Raw genomic sequence first — 21,267 nt, forward strand, 5'->3', positions numbered from 1 at the left:
AATACTAAAAAATTATCCTTCTTAGCTCTATGTTCTGCAGAACTTTGCCCATTAAATTACACTATTAATTTCCTCCTCTCCTATCTTTGAGCCTCTGGTCTTTTGCTCCAGTAATGTAATAATCAAGTTTTAGCATTACCTGTGTTGGCCAACGTTCACACCTTTCGAGTGTTTAAAAAATAAATATGGAGAAATATTCACACATTATCTGTCTTTTTCATTGTTTGTTAATGGTCATAATGCAGGTATCCTGCAGAAGAGATACAGGAATTTAGTAAAATTGGGAGGTATAAGTATCCAGTAAAATTAATAATTTTACACTCCTGGGTGGGCGAAAGAGGCGGTGCAGCGTGGGCAGAAAAAGTGAAATTGCTAACTAAAGTATCCTGTAATTAAGGAATAGTTTATGGTCTTGCTGCACTCATTCCTTCAGCAGCACACTTCAGGCCAGCCAGCTGTCAGGGTTTTGGGGTGGTTTGTTGTTTTTTGAGCACAGCAGCTCCATCCCACGTGGGGCAGGCGATCGCTGCCTTCTCCAGGAATATCCCCCAGGTGTTAAACTCCCCGTTGCCAGCAGTAACAGCAGCGTGGGATCCGAGGCACCAGAGGCTTTGCCTTTCCCTTTGAGCACGAAATCACTGCAGTCTCTCAGACAACATTAGGTGGTAACTGTTGGCAACAGCGGCGATGTTGGGAGCGACGTCTGTTTCTGGCTGCATTTCCAGAACCATCCATAACGCTGTGGTGGATGCACTTTGCTCATAGATCACACTTCCCCTTTGTGCGTCACACTGAATTTGGCTGCCTCCTCCATGCAAAAAAGTGATTAGCCTGGCTTGGATGTGAGGAATTTATTTTTTGATTGGAACCGAAGGGTGGAATTCCGAACGCGGAAACCTGAGCTGTGAACTGGCATCGACCTGCGGCTGCAGTCCTGCCTTGCTGCTCAGGTTTGGGGGGTTTTATTCATAGAGCTGGAAGGAAATTGGTTTTAATCAGTGCTCAGGCCAGGCTGGATGTGCTCAGGCCAGGCTGTTCAGCCTTGGATTCTCTGACGTGCGTTGCTGGGCTGTTTTTCCGCCAGCTGAAGAGCCGGCAGCGCTGGCTTTGAAGAGCTCTGGTTAAATGAGATGCTCTGAGTGGTCTGTAAGAGTTAGCTAAAGATCAAGGTAAACATATTTATTGATTTACTTCCTCACTCTTCTGAAAACAGGACTCAGACTCCAAACAATACACGTGCCTGTGGAACATACTCGTCTTTGCCTAGGTTACGTGTGCTGGATATGTGTTTATTTTTACACAGCCTTCTGGCTCTCTGTGAATTTTTCTCTCCCTAGTAGTGTTTTCCCTTTGCTGTCTGTTTTTAATTTTTTTAACATTTTCAATAGATCCTTAAAACGTTGAATTTATTTCTAATGCACGTTCTGTTTAAGAGATTTAAATTTAATACTTTGACCTTACTGTTGCACAAAAAAAACCAGAGTTTGTTATCCTAAACTAAACAATCTTATAGAAGTGTGGTGTGATGTAATATTCTACTATGGTACACATTTTGTTAATAGTGAGGAACATGAAAATATATGTCAGCTGTTTGCAGGGAGAGAGGTAGAGGAACACATGTTTTAAGGTGTAAAATCATCATACATATAAAGACCAAATCATGTAGTAACTTTCAAGTTTTAAATTATTTAAGCTGACGCGACGCTGATGTCTCACTGAAAACATGAATGCAAATTTTTCTTTGGTTATACCCCCTGAAAAAATAGGGTATGGCTTTCCATCAAGACCAGATGCCTGACATCCAGAGAGATTTAAAAGGCAAATTTAGCTTGTGTTGAGAACCAGAATGTGAAGTTTGGGTTACACGAAACTGACTCTTCCTGCTCTGGTACGAATTAATTTCAGCCATGTGGAATTAACAAATTCAGCCCTCTAATTCCTGCCTGTGATCACCTTTGACACTGGTCCATTGGAAAAACCTTGGGATCTGATATTTTTATGAGCAGAATTCCCGGGGTGTGAGGCTGAGCCTGCTCCCTGTGCTCAGGCAGCAGCTGCACATGGTGAACACATGTGTGAGCAGGAGCAAGAAGGTCCCAGGTTCAAATGCTGGTGTCAGGCTGGGGGAACTGGCTGCCAAACTGTTCCTTCTGCAGAGTGTCTGCCTTACCCCACCACGCTGATTTATTTGTTTTAGAGGAGTGTTCTGTGCTGTTCTGTTCTGCTGGGGAAGGCCCTGAGAAATCACAGCTGTGCTCTGCTCCTCATTGCTAATTTAACTGGAAAGAGAAAATCCTGTTTCAGTTCTGTGCTTCGAGCTTGTCACTGGTGAAATCTGCATGAAAGTTAATGGTTTGTACATCTCTCTTTTTGTAAGCTCGATGTAACTCCATATTCCAGTTTAAATCTGGTTGGATTCCTTAGTGGGAATTCCCTTTCTGTTAAAGGATGCTCACCTGGCTGCTGTTGCTGATGAGCAGGATTCAGACCTCTCTGCAATATTTAGCTCTTGTTCAGCAGTAAATGCCATCTCTGCCTTTTCTAGGGACTCCCTTCCAGCAGGAGCAGTAAGCAGTAATCACAGTAAGCAATAGGTAATGAGCACCCATTGGTGTCTGAGAAGTTGGAAGAATTCATAAGACAAATCAAGCAATGGAGTCTCTGGAAATAATGACTTCCCTTGTGTTTCTTCCCAAATTAAACTGATGATGATTTAATTTTTTTTTTTTCTTCCCATGGGTTGCATTGCCCTTGACACACAAGACTAGTTACTGGAAGGCACAGTGACTGTGCTACACTTCTGCCTGTGTAAACTGAATAACCAGTTCCCATTTGTATCCACTGAAAATGAGGGACCTGGTTGTGTGGTTGTGTTTCAGCCACGCAGGGAACGATGACAGAAATGTTATTTTCTGCAGTAGGAAGTGGAGTGAGTTTACATTTAAAGTTAGCACGGGATTTTTGTCAGGGCAGTGATTAATTCTGCCCACAGAACTGCTAGAAAGATCCTCTAGGAATGGAAAACAAAAGATGGGAGAGAATATTCAGGAGGATATGGAAAGGAAGAGAAATTTAATCCATTTCAGGTCATAGCAGAGGTTGTTTGATCTAATCCTAGGCAGAGCTGATGAGCAAAGTTTCAGATTAGACTGGCAAGGACAACTATTAAGAAAAACAAGAAAAGGAAATGGGAACTTCCATTTAAATCTCCATAATGAATTCCTATTCTAAACTAGAAGCCTGCACACATCATCCTTTCTCTGCTGAGAAATTTTTTATATTCATTTCTGTTCATAATGGTTTGGGAACAGAAAAGAGAAGAAAGAAAAAAAGGTTTTCATTATTCATGTGAAAAATGAACTCATTTGCTCACATGCTTGGTGCTGGGGTTAATTATATTATGAAAAAGCACAGTTTGTAAGGAACTGGCTTATTACAATAGGAATGCCCTGAAATTTAAGCTGCCTAATTTGTCAGCTTGCTCAGACCCCAGCTGCTGTAACACTCAGCCTGTTTGTAGATGAAGCAGCAACTTCTGGGTTTGGGGCTGTGGTCCTGCACTGGGACCTATGGGCAGGACATTTGACAAATTGTGTTTTGGGGGTTCCCCCATGGCAGTCCTGGCCCTGCTGCATCAGGGACATCAGGGACTGCTTTGGACCAGGGAGAGCTGCCCTGGTGTGGATTGAAGCACCAGAACTGGGTGTGGAGTGCTTCAGGTGTTCCTTTCCCACTGTGGACACTTCTGGATTTGAGATATTTATTCCACAAAAGGAGACATTCTCTGGCTCATATTGATGAGATCTTCTGAGGATAGATTAAAGACAGGGACAAAGGTGGAATAAACACTTATTTTATTCTACACTTCCAACAGGACTTTTCTTTGTTGTCTTTTCTGCAGCCAGAAGCTAAAGCTGTGATTTCTGTCCTTTCCCTGAATGCTTGGAAGCTGATTTCCAGATAAGCTGTTCTTGCAGCTCTTGGTTCCCTGTTCCTGCATCCTGCTGTCTCGAGCTCATCCTCTCACACTCCTGCTGTCACAAACTCAGATTGCTGCTGTACACAGATTTTTGAGTAATATTATAGCAGAGCTTCTCAACACCCCACATGCACGTAGTGTGCCACCACTAAATTGGTAGAATCTGACCCATCCTTACAGGTTTTACCTGGAACAAGCATTTATTTCTGTTTGAAATTGTTCATTCACCTTTCATCCTGGGGAGCCCCAAAGGCATCACCAACGTGCACATCTATCTTTATCCCTGGTTTTGTTGTTGCTGTGTTGGATCATTGCCGTGCTCTTCATCAGACCTGACATCATAAATCCCCTAAAAGTGCAGGTCGAGCAGAGAACACAAAGTGCTGCCTTTGCTTCCTTGCTGTTCCTTTTTTGATGCCAGTGCTGTGTTTGGACCTGAAGATGTTGGCACTAGCTAACCCATGGGTATCTTCAGGTTATTCACACTTTTATATGACACTGGCTGTCACTCTCCAGCTGTCTTGGCCTGAAAACCTCCATACATTTACACAGCCTCAACTTATTTTTATTTTTTGGTGCTCATGGAGAGCTGTAAAAATTACTGTAAATGTTAAGCTTTCAGAAATGACCCAGCACATTAGGTTTTCTTCTATCTCCTTTTCAATTCAGTTCTGCTGACCTGATTTATAGATGTTTACAGGAAGCTGGAGAAAGGGCAGAAGTTCATGTAAATTTTCTTGAGACCAAGAAAGGAGAGCTGGGGATAATAGAAAATATTAGCAAAGAGCCAGCCTTAGTTCATGACCAAGTGGTTTACTGACTTCCTCCCCCAGGAAAGCAGAAGGCAGCAGGGTGCAAGGGTGTGTGGAGTTCAAGGTGCATTTTGTGAACTCTCCTTTGGGCACCAGGACTTGGCTTGGCTGCAGTCAACCGTGGGGTTTGTGCTGGGGGTTTAGCACTCAAAACATCAATCCAGCTGCTGAGAGCCCTGAAGCCTCACTGATAGTCACTGCCTTGGAAATTATGTTTGAAGAGTGTTTACCTGCCTGCAAAAGTACTAAGGGCTTACATTGTGGAATCAGACTTGGAAAGTTCAAAGCCTTTCTGTGTTTGTGTGTGTGCACTTGTCGGTGCTGGAAGTCAGGTACACTGCAAAGAGACTGCATTTCTAGGGCAAAAGCACTTGTAGACAAAAGCAAGGGCTTTTAAGGATGTCACTGCAGATCCCTGAGTTCTTTCTAAAAGGGTTCCATTTTGTGGCACAAAAAGCCAAAGCAGAAAGAAACTCATCTCGGCAGAGCTCTGATGTGGGGAAGGTGCCGTACAGCCAGCCAGGCTTTCTTTTATGTTTTGCTCATAACCATCATAGCAGGGAAAGGCAAACACTTGTCTAATTGGATAAAATATCTTTAATTGCAGCAGCAGTACTTGAGGTTTGGGCTGGCTGCATCAGCTCTGTTTGTAATCACAGCTCCAGCCTCACTCCACAATCACGCCAATTGCTGCCAATTAGCATCCGCCAGGCTGGTGCTGCTTTATTCAGATCTTCTGGGGTGTTTGGTTGCATTATTCATACCTTGCCTGGGAAAACATAGTTTAAAAATGAGCACCATTACAGGGTTTCATTGTGCTGTGATAGACCTTCTCCCAGCTCCACCTCTCGGTTTAATTCTATTTAGTGAACAGAGGAAAAACTTCAGGCATCATCTGGGTCCTGCATTTCACTTCTAGGAAATAGTTCCTGCTTGAATTGTAAAGAGAGATCAAAAGAAATCAAAACTGATGTATTTTCATGTAACAGTTTGGTTTTGGAAGTTGTTGCAAAATGTCATCAATGTGCAGGACATTAGGAATAAAAAAGAAGAAAAATTTTTAAAAGTGAGCAGGCATTTATATGGTTATGAAGAATGCCATGACCTGGGACAGAGACTTTAAAAAGACTTTTAAGTGCCAGTCTCAGAACTGAGTGTGGTCTGTGGTGTAGGAGAGTGTGGGATGGAAGGAGCCATCTCTGTACCTGCAGCAGGTACAGAATGTTCTCTGTAGTGGCACAGGGTGAGCTGCAGGTCCAGTCTAACAAACACAGCAGCATGTGCCAGCATCTTGGGCTTTTGTGCCAACATCTAGGGCTTTAAGAGCTTGTAGTTTCACCTATTTATACTTTGAGCCTGCATTTTCCCCCTAAAGGATTTAATTCTGACTTCAAAGGAGTTCTTCTTAATGCGAGCAAGTGCAAATGATTGATGAATGTGTTTGTTTTATTTTCTTCAGATGATGATTTTAATAAGGAGAAATGAATGCTGTCTAAGTATGTTTAACAAGGAGCTTTGTTTGCTTTTGGTTTTGCATCTAAGTTGAATTAAATGAGATTTTTTTAGTGCCACAGTAAGAAAAGAAAGCAAACCATAGCAGAGCCCCACATCCCTGGGGAACAGGGACCACTCGTTAGATGACAAATGCTTTCCACATATGAGAATGTGACATGGGGATAAAGAGGAATGAGTGCAGCAGTAATTTCTTTAATTAAAAAAAAAAAAAAAAAAAAAAAAAAAAAAAAAAAAGGGAAAAAGGAGGTGATAACTTGTGGAAGCAGCAGGACCACAGCTGCCAGCCCAGACAGTGGCAGTGATGGGTGTTAGCTGGGAGGGGACACTCCAGGAGCCCGTGCCAAACTCCCCGATGAGTTTGCTGCACTAATCAGGTGCTTGTTAATAATGACTCAGATTTACGATACTTCATAACAGCCCGAGAAGAAATATTCATCCTGGTATTGACTTTGTGGGGGAAGAAAACCTAATAAAGCACTGAGAGTGCTTAATCAATAGCTGGGCAGGGCTGTGCTGACTATCAGAACGAGCAGCTTTGTTTGCTATTCAGGCGGATAATTTATGGTTAGTGCTGGAAGTGATGTATGTAATTTATGTTTTAGAGACAATTACTGCTCAAAGACAACTGCTGCAAAGCTTTTTGCAGGAAAGCAAGAAGAAGACAAATGCAGTCTTTGGGGTGTGAGTGTTGTGCCTGGCAGCCTGTCCAGTGTTTGTTCATTACAATATATTTACGTGTAATGTTGATATATGTGCGTGTGTGCTCGTGTGAGCTGTGTTGCATTGTAGCAGTGAGTGGCCTTTAAAGTTTAAATCAACTTTCTCGGGTTTCAGGATTTTTTAGACACATGGTTTTGGCTGCAGACCATCCAAGCTGTAATTAAAGGAAAGAAAAAACAGTGTGTAAAACTTAAGGAGGTACTTAATTTTTGGATCTTCAGAATTTTAAAAAAGTTCATTCGAATTATTTAGATCAATTTATGAGAAATTGACAAATGGGCATTGTGATTTGCAGACACTTGCCTATAATACCTCCTTATTAAAGCAAATTGTAAGATTGCTGCAGAACTACACCTTTTTATGCCAGGCACTCAGATATATTAAAGTCCACATATAGCAGCATCTCAGATGCATATGATAAACTATATTTAGACTTTGATCTGAACCATTATGAGAGTTTGGTTTGGTTTATTTTGCCCAACAGCATTTGTGCTTTCTGAGTTAGGAATTTACATCTCTAAATTGCTGTGAAAGTCAATATAAACTGACAGTGCCTGTTGAGACAGGAATCAAACTGCTTTCTTAAAGATATTTAACATTTAGATTCCTGAAATCAGCCCATCTTTATCATAGTATTCAGGAGAAGGTCCCAATGTTATTAATGAAATGTTGTCTTCCCTCCAAATAAATATTTTGTGGTGGCTGTGACCCCTGATTGAAGCAGGGTGTGTCACCCTAACACTTTTAAACTAATCAAAATCACCTCCTCACTCTGTGCTGGTGGGCTTTGTTCAGGCAGGATTGCAATAACAATGGGAATGATTGTACAGATTTTATTCCACTTCAGTGATTTATTACAAGTCCAGGGAGCTCTGACACGTGCTGGAGTCAGCTCAGGGGTCAGGGCACGGGTCAGCCCAGAGCTGGGCACACAAATGGCAACTTTGCATGGGGCTGCCTTAAATAAGGAAACTTGCTGCTCATATACAGCTGATAAATACAGAAAATGGGTTTTAAATGCTGGGTGGCAGTTATGGGATTCCTTTTGTTATCTTAAAAATTAGTCTTTATGTTAATGAATACGGCATAAACTTGTTGTATGGGGAAAATAAAAATACCTTCGGCTGCAGGCAGTGAGTTAACTGCTGTGTTCCACTGATCTAAACACACAAACTGTTGCCAAAATTAGGTGATGTTTCACTCCATGGTTTTCCTGCTGCAGAGCTGAGCCCCAGCTCCGTGCAGGTGATTTCTCCTTCCCCAGCTCTGTGCTCAGGGCAGTTTAATCCCTCAGTGGATTTTAGAGATGCTGAATTGAGCTCCAGGTGGAGACCCTGCAGAGCTGCAGCCCTCACCAACAGCTCAGTGGAGAGGAGACTTCTGCCCCAATGCCAATATGTATTTCTGCTTTTCACACTGATTTTTCTTCATCTGCTTCCTACTTTTGAGAGCTAAGGATAGAGCAGGTTGCTGCTGTTGGATTTCAAACTGGAATTACCAAAGAAAACCACTTAGTCCAGTGTCTGCTTTTACATAAAGCCTTCATTTATTTGTAGGAAATTTGAAATCACCTACATATTCATAAAAACTTGGTGAAGGGTTGTTTTCCCTGGAGCTGAGGATGTGTGACATTTTCAGATGGAATAGCATTAACAAGAAGAGAGAAGTGAAGGGATTGGAATTGTCCTTCTCCATTTTAGCTCCTAGGCAGGGTTAATTGGGCAAAGGTGGTCTGCTTCATGAAAAAAGGTATGTTCCCTTCCATATCAAGTGCTTTGTAAGATTTTTGGAGAAAAGACACTTTTTCAGGTAGTTCTGTTCTGTAATACCACGAGTGCAGGCAGTGTGGGACATGAGCACATGTCAACAATCCACATTTTAACATACTACTGAATTTAAAATATATTGTGGAATATTTTTCCCCTCACATGTATGCTAGACAGATCATATATAAAGTTAATATCAAGTTAATCTAGATTCAAGGTGTTTTCAATTATTTTTCCCATGGCAAGATTGAAGGCTCACATCTAGTGTGTACCATGGATAATGTTTTTGTGTTGCAACATTGGCTCTATAAATAAACGTGAAACATTGCAGTAGCAAACATCACATTTTTATTTTTTTCTGAATTGCCTACAGCATGTCATTACAGATGGATTGATAGGCTTGATAACATTGAACTTTTGTCAGACCTAACGTGGCAGACTTGTTACGTGTCAGAAATTTTCTGTCATTTTTCTCACTATTCAAAAGGCAAAATATATTTGCAACCTTGAGTGACATTGAATATGGAAAGCAGACAGAAATTTATCATTTGACAGAATTGTTTTTGTTGAGTTTATTTTAACTTTCCTTTTTTTTTTCAGAGGCAAAGCTGTAATCAGATTTTAAAATCCTGGCTATTCTGTTTTAGGAATGTGGAACAGCTGATTGTGGCTTGTAAAAGCTCTATGACCCTGCCTTTTACAAATGTAAAACACATTCTTTATTACTTCACATTCAGATCATTCATTTTTGTGCTTCTTTGGACTGAGGCAACATCTGACCTTTATTATGGAGTTGCAGCAAACAGCTTGGCAGGGAGCAGGCAGTGGGGAAGGTCTTGAACAGGGGACAGGACAGCAAAGGATGCAGATGCTTAGAGAGCAAATTTTCATAGCATTAGGGCTAAAACTGCTGAGACTTATTCCTACTCACTGTATTCCTTCAAATATGGTTGCTCTCTAATAAAGCTGAATCAAAAAATCTTTTTTTGGTGTCATAACTCAGAAATTAAACTCCAGTTTATTATGTGATGATTAGCTTTAAATAAGGTGTTTGTTTTAAAGACACATGGAGTTGGAAAGTCAGGTTTGTGAGTATGACAGAAGAAGTGGTGGGTTTCTGGTGTAAAAAGCAGCAAAGAAATGCATGAAAACACTTCAGCAAAAGATGAAAACAAATATTAAAGCAGAGACAAGGAAATCTTGAAGAGCATTAAGAAAGTGGGGTTAGAAGAATGAGGAAATGAGGCTTTCAGTCATACAGCAGCAATAGCTGGACCACAGAATTTTATGCTGAACAAGGAAGGAAGAGATTTTTTAATTGCTAACAGGAACACTCTGCAATCAAAGGAGAAACTTCCTCTGTATTAGCATGTAACAGCACTGTACACTTCCGAATGGATGATACCCTGGTGAAATCAAGGGCATAATGATGAGCTCCTCAGCTGGAAAGGTTTTGTTCCAATATTTTGGTTCAAAATACAGACACAGGTGTTAATAAATCAGGCTGCACATCGTAGACCACCTCACCCAGTCAATATTTTAAGCCAGGAGGCCACGTAGCATTGTGGGCGCTACAGAATAAAGCGGTCCTCCCCTTAATTTTGTTTAAAAAAAAATAAAAATAAAAAGAGCAAGGACATTTTATTAGTTTTCAATCCTGCCAGTATAAATAGAAGTGGAAGCTGTGGAGCTGGGTTATCACCCATGTTTATCACCACGAGGTGCCTTGAGCTGGGGGGTGAATCCCTCGGAAGGGGCGCGAGCGCTCGCGTGCCTCCCCCCAGTGCTGGAGGAACAGGGCCAAAATCTGCCTCCTGTCATATGCTCTGCCTGTTCCTTGCCAGGAGAGGCGAGCAGACGCACGTTCTTATTTTGGTGCCGCTTGTTTTTGGAGGGGAGGGAAGGGGGGGAGTGTTTTTCTAGGGGAGAAGTTTCTGTTCCAATCGCGGTCGCGTGAAATCGAGAGGAGCCGCGTCGGCTTCACGCGGGTTAGGATTTGGTTTGTTGTGCAGCTCTGAGAGAGCTGGAGTTTATTTTATTTCTTTATAGCCTGCCAGTGTTTTCCAGTATCACAGAGGACAAAGAAATTATCATTTTGTCGGTCATTGTGTTGAATCTAAAGCTGAGAAGGTTTTAGTGGGTTTGTGTCACTTTAGCAAACATTGGTGTTTCAGGACACACTTTTATTTTAGCTTTTTAATAGGCTGAAACCTCCTCAAAAATTTCTTTTAACCTGTGGCTTTTAGCCAGGATCAGAAATGAACCAGTCAAGTGAAGCTTGAGCTCATCAAAGAGCTAACAAACCTTGGTAAATCTTAGTCTTTAACACAGAAAGGTTGCAGTTGAAAGGCTCTCACCTCTCTTGGATGAATGCAAAATTCTTTTTTCTATTATTTTTCTTTAAAAACTAATTAAATGGTTTTTTTTAAAGCCTCATTTCCCCCTTGGGAACGAGGAGTGCCACTAATACGAAGTAACTGCCTGTGGTTTTTGAAGTCATGATGATGCTTATCTTCTGCTGCTTAATCCTCCTCCTCCTGACTTTCCTGCTGTCTCACCTGAAAGCAACGTGAGCTTCCTCCCAGTGCCAAGGGCCTGTCAGATCTGTCACCTGCACCTTCAGCCCTGGCTCTGCCACCAAGGCAGATCAAGACATTTGCCCAAAAATTGAAGCCAAGCCCCCTGAGCCCATTATTCTCACACAGGTCCATCCTTGCTTGTCCTTGCACTGCTGGACTGGGTGTGTGTGGGACATGAACGCTTCAAAGTGAGTGAGAAGGAATTTCCCACATCATTGTACAAATCAGTGCAGCAAATACCTGCTGGGCTTCTTACATTTGCCATCCCCTTTGAACAAATTTTCTATTTTGTAAATCACCTCCATACTGTCTGTTGTCTCTGCTCCTGCTCAGCAGAGCAGCATTTCTAGCCTTATGTTTTCTATCATATTTCTTTGGAATTTCTTATGTAGGGTATTTAAGTAGATATGCATGTGAATGTCTTTGCTATTGATTTTTTCTCTGTCACTGGCTGGCTATTTACTTATTTATTTTTTTTTTTCATTTAGTTCTTTAATGTTCTTCATTTGTAATGTGTAAAGTTCTATTTTGCATGCAGGAAAACACCAACTCACAAGGTGAATGAGTCAGGTGTGTAGATAACAGCACCTGACAGAAAGCAGGACCATAATTGATTTAAAATCCTACTATCTTTCAGAGGTTTCTCATCTCTGTTACTGCTTCTAGAAGCAGCCTAATACCCAAGTGAGGCTGCTGGAAATGATTTTGTATAGAGGTTGTTCCAGAGGTGGAAGTTGGCAAGCTGGGTAGAGCCTGCAGCCAGAGCCAGGTGGGCTCTGCACTCACCTTGTGCAGAAGGGGAGGAGGAAAATCCCACCCTTGCAACTCTTACAATCACAGAATCTTTCAGGTTAAAAAGACCTTTAAGACCATTGAGTCCAACCATTAACCCAGCACTGCCAAGGCCACCGCTAAGCCATGTCCCCAAGTGTCACATCCACTAATGGCTGGGCTCAGGGTCTTAGAGGTGTTTCCCAGCTGTAATGATTCCATGATATCTGTGTTTTAAATCCCTCTAGGGCTGGTGACTCTACCAGAATCCTTTCAATGAAGAAATGTTTTGTGATATCCAATCTAAACCTCCCCTGGCACAGCCTGGCTGGGTGGAGGGGCTCAGCAGCAGAGCTGGGAGTTGCTGCTCCTGAGCTTTTTATCTCAGAAACTTTCCCATTTTTTCACATCAGTCAGACATGACTGCCCTCAGATGTTCAGGTGCTGTGGTCAGTGGCCACTCTTCACTGGTTGCCTGTGCTTTCTCTGGCAGATGTGAATGAGTGCAGCATGGAGAACGGGGGCTGCCAGCACCGCTGCTGCAACACCATCGGCAGCTACCACTGCAAGTGTCCTGCTGGCCAGAAGCTGGGGGAGGATGGCAAATCCTGTGGAGGTAATGCTTTGTGCCATGTCTCTCTGCTATTAAAGAATCAGCAGACTTAGGATGGGGAAGGGAATGCTGGCTTTTATGTGGAGCCAGCTGAAGCGCGTGTGCTCAGAGTTGTGGAGAGTGCAGGTCTTCTCACACCTGGATTATGAAGATGTAACTGTAAGAACACTTCAAAGGGTTGGGGTTTTGTTTTATTTTGTTGAAAAGAAATGTTATCACTTTAACCTGGATTGGCTGTGCCATGTTCTGATTATGGGATTTCCGTCATCAGTTTAAAAACTTGAAGGAAGTGTGTATGCTTGGTAATATTTCATCTGTCTCTAAAGCAAATGGTTCTTATCAGAAAATACACATACATTTTCACATTTCAATCACAATTCCACAGCTAGAGATTAACTGAATAAAAAAGGATTTAAAACCACATGCTATGTAAACCCATTTGTCTTTTTCCTTAGGGAAATTTAAGTCTAGTTAGTGCATGATAGGGTAAAATTCATTCTTATGCAAAAACTTCTGTTAGAACACATAATGAATTATGGTCAGACTTCCTAAAGGTGTCCTGGCAAGCAGAGTGGCTGTAAACAAGCCCAGATGATGTGCTGACCTGCAGTCACTCCATTCTGTGCATCAGCAGGGCTGCAGAAGGTCGGGTGTTGGGTACCCAGGGCGTGCTGCACTGCAGCCAGGGCTGCTCCTCCTTCCTGAGCTCTCCCCTGGCACAGGTAACAGGCATGTGCTGCCACATGGGCTGCTGTGCTCTGCTCTGTGCCTGGATTGCACCTCCCCTGCATCTCAGTGCTGCAGTAAATGCATCAGAGATTATATTTTTTTAATCTCAGGGCAGCTTTTCATTAACTGTATTATAATCTTTTCACAAGCAACTGCGTTCTCTGGCTTTTTCCATTGCACAGTATCTCACAAATTCCTTTTTTCCAAGTTTTCATTTTACCATTGTTTAGCTCCTTTTTAGGGTTTGTATAAAGCTCTGTATTTCTTGCCTGTGGTCATATGATTTATGCTAACTTTATAATTTATTTGGCTGCACTCCTTTTTTCTCTTAAAAAATGATAGAATTATTTTCTATGGCAACCTATCAGTTGAGATCCACCTTGACAGTGTAAATAAGCTGTAGATGGTTCTTTTATTTTGATTGAAGTACTTCATCATGGTCCTCCATATTTTCATTTTGGCCTTTGGAGAGCTCAACCTAGGAATATCATTTATGATTCACAGATCTCTGCTACTTCACCTCTCTTACCTTTTTTGGGGACTGACTGGTAATATGCCCATGAGCCAGTGCACAGGTCTGCTTTGATGGCTACTTCTTTCAGTGCATAAAAGTTCCAAACTCCAAGGTTTTTGAAAGCAGAAGTCCTACTCATCACAATCCTTAGCATGCAAGAGTAACTTTTCCTTTAGACTAGTTGTATTTTAATAAGTTAGTCAAATTAGTGTTCCCTCTGCACAATTCAATTCTTGCTTTAAATTCTAGCATTTGGATAGTCTTTAAAACTCCAACAGAGATTAAGGTATTTGATTTTTGTACTATGTATTATCTGACCAGGAATTGCAGGGGAATATATTATTAGCTGTTTTGAAGCCATTTTTTTAAAATCTTCAGTCAAAAATGGAAAAGCACAATGAACTGGAAACACTCAAGTCATAGCACAGAGTGAATGTGGTGGTGTCACTAAATACACCTGAACTTTTGCAGAGGTGACAGTGACAGTGAGAATTTGGCTGTGCTGACCTGCAAGGAGGCCAATTTCAGCCAACTTCTGGTCATTAGGTGTTACAACATGAGTAACTTAGTGGTTGGTTACTATGTGAGGGAAAAGTGAGCTCCCAAACAAAACTGTGTGTGCTGCTGTGAGGTCTTCCAGGGCATGAACTGTGGTTTTATTGATGCCTCTGCATTGCTCAAAGGAGTAATTTTTGCAAATAGGTGTAAAACAGCTCCTCACTCAGGTTAACCAGTGGTTTTGGAGGAATAAAGTTTATTGTTGTTCTGGGTTGTTCCATTCTTTCTGCCTTTATGGCATCATTGTGCTTTATGTTACCCCTTAGTCTAAACTCAGGCATTAAATAGATGTGCACTATTGTTCTGCTCCCATTATTTGTCTCATGGTTGGTTTTATTTCACTGGTGCCTGCAATGATCGATCAGTGTACGGGGTTTTTTTATTAGCCAAGGTACAAATAAGGTGTATTGTTAGCAAAGCAGCATGGAAGTAGCACAGACTTTATTCAGCAAGTCATTATTGCTGGAAAGATTGATTGTGTTTTTCAGAAACAAAATAGAGCATCATTCTGACAAAAGGGAAAGATGTCAGAAAAGAACTGTTGGGTTTTTAAAAATAATTTTTTTAGGCATTTGTAGCTGTTTAATGCTAAGGAAGGGAAAGTGGATAAAAATTCACTAAAGTGCACTGATCAAGCATTGCTGGGGGTTTGTGAGCAAGTTTTTTTGGGGACCCAAAGGCCTAATTTCACAGCTTGAACGAGCTGACAGTGCTCAACATCTCCACCTTCTAGGGTGTCAGAGGTGTGTGCAAGACACAAGGCTCCATGAATATGCACAAGACAACAGCATAAAATAGGTGAGATAATCTTAAAATAGTTATTGCTATCAGCTTTGATTAAACCTTCTCCTTCTTGGGTGATTCTGTGGCTGGTTGAACCCAGATGGGGAAGGGGATCGAGCAGCACAGCCTGGGACACCCCGTGCTGTGGGGTCTGTCCTCATCTCAAGGGATATTTCCTGGCTATTTGTAGGTTCTTTTCTGGCTGTTTGGGGGTTCTTAAGGCAGGATATGTCATTCAGAGTTATGGAGTTTGTAAAATCTTATTTCACTTCTGTGAGGGATGCTCGTACCGAGAGGCAAGACGTGGTGAGCTGAAGGCCTGTGCATCTCCACAGAAATGCCAGCCAGAGCAGTGACCTGATTAGCCTTTCAAAACTAATTATCTCCATGTTGTACTGCAGCTTTCACTCTCCAGCCTTCACGCTCAGAGCTCCAGTTTGCTTCTCTGACAGGGAAATATTTCCTGGCAGCTCCTCGCGCAGGCATTTCAGCTTGTGACAGAAAGCTCCTGCTTCCCTCCCGCTCCTGTGTGCCTGATGGAAATGAGTGATGAGACAGGATTTGGCTTTAAATCACTGCACAAATAATGTGACAAATTAATACTTGACATTTACTAGTGTAGGACTGTCAGGCTGATGCTGTGCCCTGTGAGGTGCTCCTGGGGCAGCCTGGGCAGGGGCCGTGGCTGGGTTTGCTCAGAAAGGTGTGACCTGCTCTGAGGAAGGGAGAGGAAATGGGTGTGTGTCCAATCCCTCCTTGTTTGTGGAGCACAGGTACCTTTGTGTGAGATCAGAGAGATCCTCACTTTGAATTTCATTCTGGTGCGAAACGGTTCTACTGAGGCATTGCAAAATGCAGAAATGGTATTTTCTGAGCATAAATACCATCCAGAATGGTATTTTAAATGGTAATTTTAAAGCTCAGTTGTTGGCACAAGTCCAGATCTGTAAGGGATGCTGAGGCTACAGCTACAAAAGCGTGTTTTCACACATGAATAAGCTGCAGAAGTCAAGTAGAAAAAGGTCGTGCCCTTATGTTAACCTTCTTTGGTAAACTGTCATTTCTTATTTATATTATTGTGCTCTCGTCTGTCAAGGCAACTGAAGGAACTTAGAGACAAGTGAAGTCCTGTGATTAAGTGTTGATGAAAAGGAGCTCCTATTTTGTTGATCAGAGTGGTTTTGCAATCACTGTAAGCCCATCCCTGCGGGTTTTGGTCAAACCTTGAGCTCTGGCAGGTCTCCTGACCTTTGCAGGGGGAATTTGGGAGCAGATCCTCCAGAACCAGAGTGTGACTGGGCAGGGCCACCACTGGTTACCCCAGTAATGGAAGAGTCACTGGGGTCACTGCTGGAGCCTGATCCCAGTGCAGGGGGACTCTCCAGCACTGTGTGTTGCCTTGGAAGAGTTAATGGTGAGCTAAAAGGAATGCTGAGGGACATGTCTGAGAGCAAGAAAGGGTTATTAATATGGTGACAGCATTTATTCAGTTAATAAGATCTGAGATGCAACTTGTTCTTGTCAGATTCTGGTTTTGTTGAAGAGAACAAATGGTGATTCTGCATTTGGGCTGTTTTCCCTGCCCCAACAAATCAATGTACAGATGTCTGCCATGTCCTGTGATAAAAAAACTGGAGGATATCATACAATGCACTTCAAGGGAAATGCCAAGGCATTTTTATTATATTTATTTCATTTTTATTAGATCAGGAGAAGTGAGTCTACTGGAAGGATTCAGGATGCTTTTGCATTACCTTAGCTGTAAAAGCTGCATTTGATTCAACACACAGTGTTGGCAGGCCATGGCACTGAGGTACTTATTGCCAGGAACACTTCAACAGAAGGAGAACAAGGAGAATATATTTTATAAAATTCAAAAAGTACCAGTTCTTATTCCAGGTGCAGCAAGTACCACACCAACTGAGCTCAAATCTTACAGCACTCAAGTGATGTAAGACCCTTAGATGAGGTGAAGCCACCCAACCCTCTTCATCTTTCTCTATTTCAAGACCTTGTCTTGAGACAAGGAAATAAATCCAGTTGCAGGAATTGTGCCACAATTATCTCATTATCTGTAACTGAATTGCTCTGTCCACCTAATGTGAGGGGAATGGACAACTCCACCTCATCACCTCAGCAAACCCTTGGTGAACCATCTTGATAACTGAGGTATTTCAGGGTATTGGAATTTTACAGCAATTCTAAAAAGAAGAGAAAAAGAATAGGAAAAGCAAAAGGCTTCTGAGAGGAGAGAAGGTGAAAGCTAAATTCTGATTTTTCCAAACCTGTTGTTGGTGGCTCTCAGGTATCCTGGGACTTCAGCTTGGGTTTTCAGAGCTAAGTCAGATAATTTCAAGTATTTATGTTTCAAAGTATAAAAACCCACAGTAATCTGCCAAGGGTGTTGAAGAGTAAATATTTTCTTCCGCATTAGTTTATACATCCAGAATACTGGTAAATGTCTTATATTTGAAGTGAATTCAACAAGAAACAATATCTGGTTTTACATTTAAATATTAATTATGATTGCTCCTACCTGTCAGATCATTATTTTTAGTCATGAGTAAAAACTTAATAACTTCTTTTGATTGCAGATCCCAGTTGGTAATTAAAAAAAAAAATAATAAAAAGGGATTCCTCTACATCTCTTATTGAGGGAACTGTATTTACTGAGATTAAGGATTAATTGTGCATTATAAGCACTGTTTGGCATTGTGCACTCAGACTTCTGTGGCTTTCTGGAGACACTTGGGTTTGGGCAGGGGGACTGTGTGATTTTGTTCATGGCTGCAGAGAAGCTCTGGGCAGAAACTGCTGGAGATGTTCTACATTTGCAGACTTGATGGGGAATCTAATTTTATTTATTCTCTCAAGTAATTTTTTTTTTTTTTTAATTCTCAGTTTCAAGCTTTTCCCTGAGAAGGAATGACAGCTGGAGGTTGTTGCTCTGACCTCCCTCGTGCTCTCCCAAGCCGTGTTGGATCTGGCTGAGATCAATAGTTACACTCTCCCAGAAAAATTGTGTCATCTGTCTGCATTTGTCTATTCCTGGTAGTTCTACAGCAGAAAAGGCTCTCAAAATAAGTAGCAAAAATGACAACATATTCCTAGTGAGGGTAACACTGCCTTCAGCTCATTGGGCTTTTAAAATTAATTACCTGAGTGCTGATTCCTGGCAAGCCCAAGCAGGCAGGAACCTGAGCTGAATTCTGGGGGCTCATTCCAGGTCTGGGCTGTCCTCTTGCAAAAACCACTCAGCTGCACAAACCTCCTCAATCTTATTAAAATACATCAAATACTAAACTCAGCAAATCCCAGCAGTTTTTGTGTGTTTCTCTTCAGTCAGGGAAGGGATACACATTTCTCTGAGCCACCCAGTTTCTCACATCTGCCATCCCTGGGGGTAGACAGGCTCACAGCTATGACAGCTCCCTCCAAAGTGAGTGCTGCCACTGAAGGCTGAGCTCCTTTATCCTGGGGAAGTGTTTTCATCGATGGGGCTGAGTCAGTTCGCAGTCACTTTTCAAATAAAAGTTTTATGCACATCATGGTCATGGGTATTATTATCCTAATCCAAGGCTCCAAAGCAACAGTTGAAGGAGTCCTACCCAAAAGCCCTTGACTTTTGGGGAAGACTGGGACCACTTGTATTTCAAGGATTCGGTGATTATTTCCAGATAATCTTGGTAAATCTCCTTTTCTCCATGGAGCTTGTTTTTTGGTGCCTAGATTTTTGCCTTGGAACTCTTAATTCAGCTGCAACGTTTTAACAGCAGCCTTTTGCATAAACAACCCGTGGAAGTGGCAGTTTAATTTCCAGGTTATGTCAGGATTACACAGGGTTGGGTGTAGTGCAGCTTGTTGCCGTGTCACACATCCAACCTGTGCCGCGTTCCGAGGCAGCGGCGCCTTTTAGAAAAGCACAGCATTGCTCGTACCCCACAGAAAACTGGCACCTTTTCCCTTTGCATTTCAGTTCTCAGATGAGTTATTGATCGCTGATCTGAAGGGGAAGGCTTGTTTCTGGGTGTCCCAGGTAGCAGCAAACGCTGAGCCCCATCTCCACCATCCCTATGGCGCTGGCGGTGCCCCGTGCGTCACAGCTGATTACAGACTCAGCACATGGGCTCCTTCCCCAGCCTTCAGCCACCTTGTCCTCCTCCAGCCCCACCAGCTGGGAGCAAATACAGAGCAGGAACCTCAGTTTGTGATTGTCCTTGGAAAGGAGTGCTTGTGGGATGTGCAGGGACAGCGACTTCTCTATGAGTGACTCCAGTTCTTGCACTTTTGAGTTTGTGCTCACAACAAAGTTGGACATGGGCAAAAAAAAACTCAAAAAAACTGGCCTGGAGAGTTTTCTTTGTCCAAAACACTTGATGCATAAAGTTATTGTATTGTTGTAAGTTCAGAAATATTGCAGTATTTGCCACAGTACTGAGGGACTTAATGCTTTTAATTAGCGGAGGAGCTGTGAAGAGTTAGATGAAAAGCGTTATAGAACTATATCAAAAGGCTGTTATTGTCCAGATGAAAGATAATATTTGGAAATAATGTGACAAAAAATGATAGACTGCAGTACAAATATGTTTTGAGATATTTCTAGGGCTCTGATTAGTTTATATTAGCTAGTTTTTTGCGTTTATGACTACGTCTGAAAAGCAGGTTATGGAGAATGTTAACATTCCAGCGGGCTGATTGACAATAATTAGTTTATTTTGAAGGAAAGGAAAGAAGCACGGTATTGTTGGAGCTGACTAATGTGAATTAAAAGCCAGGTAATCTTTTCTGCAATTACAGAGATACAATGATTGCTGTTGTCAGAGAAGAAAATCCACTAGTACTTTTAAGAATCATTGTGTAGGAAGCCTGAAAATTGAAGCTCTGGTCATGATCTCCAAAATTACACTTAGTAGTAATTTTATGCAGAAGTAAGACTTTTGAATACTTAAATTACAGCTTGTTTGTAGCAAGGTATTTACCAGCAAATACAGGCATCTTATAAACAGCACATGAGTCATCTTGGTGTTCATTTCGAGCACATCGAAAATGCAAATTGCAGCTGAATTATTCTTGTGTGAAGAGGCGAGGCTTAGAAAAACCTTAAATTCGTACTTTAAATGGAAATTGTGAGAGGAAAAATGTGCACATTTGCCTTTCAGAGGAGGGTATTGTGCAGGGTGGCTACAGCTTTTTTCTATAGCTTTGCCTACAGGCTGCATAAACAAGAACTAACAGCAGATATGGGGATGGGAAAGAGCACAGCTCCTGAGAGGTGTTTATGTTCTTCTTTGGGAGCATTTAATACTGTTCTTCAACAGGACAGCTAATAGAACTCCCTTTTTTTTTCTTTCTTTCTTTCTTTTTTTTTATTATTGAAATGCCTGTGGATTTTACGAGCCATCTGATATAACCTTAAAAAAGCTTTAAAACAATTTGTGATAAAATCTAAAGCAAACAGAAACCCGTCAGCTTCTCTGTTCAAAGCCTTGGCCCAAAGGAAGCGATGCAGACATGACTGTCAGCGAGATAGCAACTGCTGGGAGAGCTACACTGCATTATTAAAAGATCAGTAGTTTGATCAACATCATATTGGATTACTCAAACTTCAATTACAGGAGCACCTAAGGGCTTTAGCTGGGATATATTAGAAGACCAACTTGAAGCAAACCTGCTGTTGTTGCAGGCTGGCTCTGTGAAAGGCCCACCTGAGAACCCTGTGAACTGCTCCTGTCCCAAAAGGGATTCAGTGTCAGCCAAGGAGTTCAGAAACAGCTAATAAAAATGGAGCAATCAACTGATTAATTTGATGTGAATTTTAATCTCAGGAAGAGGAAGAAAAAAGGAAGTGAAATAAATTCTTGCGTGCCTGGTGACATTATCCTTACAAAGACAGGGTGAGAGAGTTGGGGTGGTTCAGGCTGGAGATGA

At 41.9% G+C, this 21,267-nt stretch overlaps 1 protein-coding gene across 1 annotated transcript in view; it reads left to right on the forward strand.

Moving 5' to 3' along the window:
- LOC130256962 (multiple epidermal growth factor-like domains protein 6) overlaps positions 1-21,267 on the forward strand; it is a 191,591-nt gene that overhangs the window by 88,393 nt on the left and 81,931 nt on the right. The window contains exon 5 of the mRNA XM_056499137.1: positions 12,636-12,758. Coding sequence (XP_056355112.1) covers positions 12,636-12,758 — 123 coding nt within the window. The remainder of the gene's footprint in view (positions 1-12,635; positions 12,759-21,267) is intronic.

Source organism: Oenanthe melanoleuca, chromosome 9 (assembly GCF_029582105.1).
Source record: "Oenanthe melanoleuca isolate GR-GAL-2019-014 chromosome 9, OMel1.0, whole genome shotgun sequence".
Lineage (NCBI taxonomy): Eukaryota > Metazoa > Chordata > Aves > Passeriformes > Muscicapidae > Oenanthe > Oenanthe melanoleuca.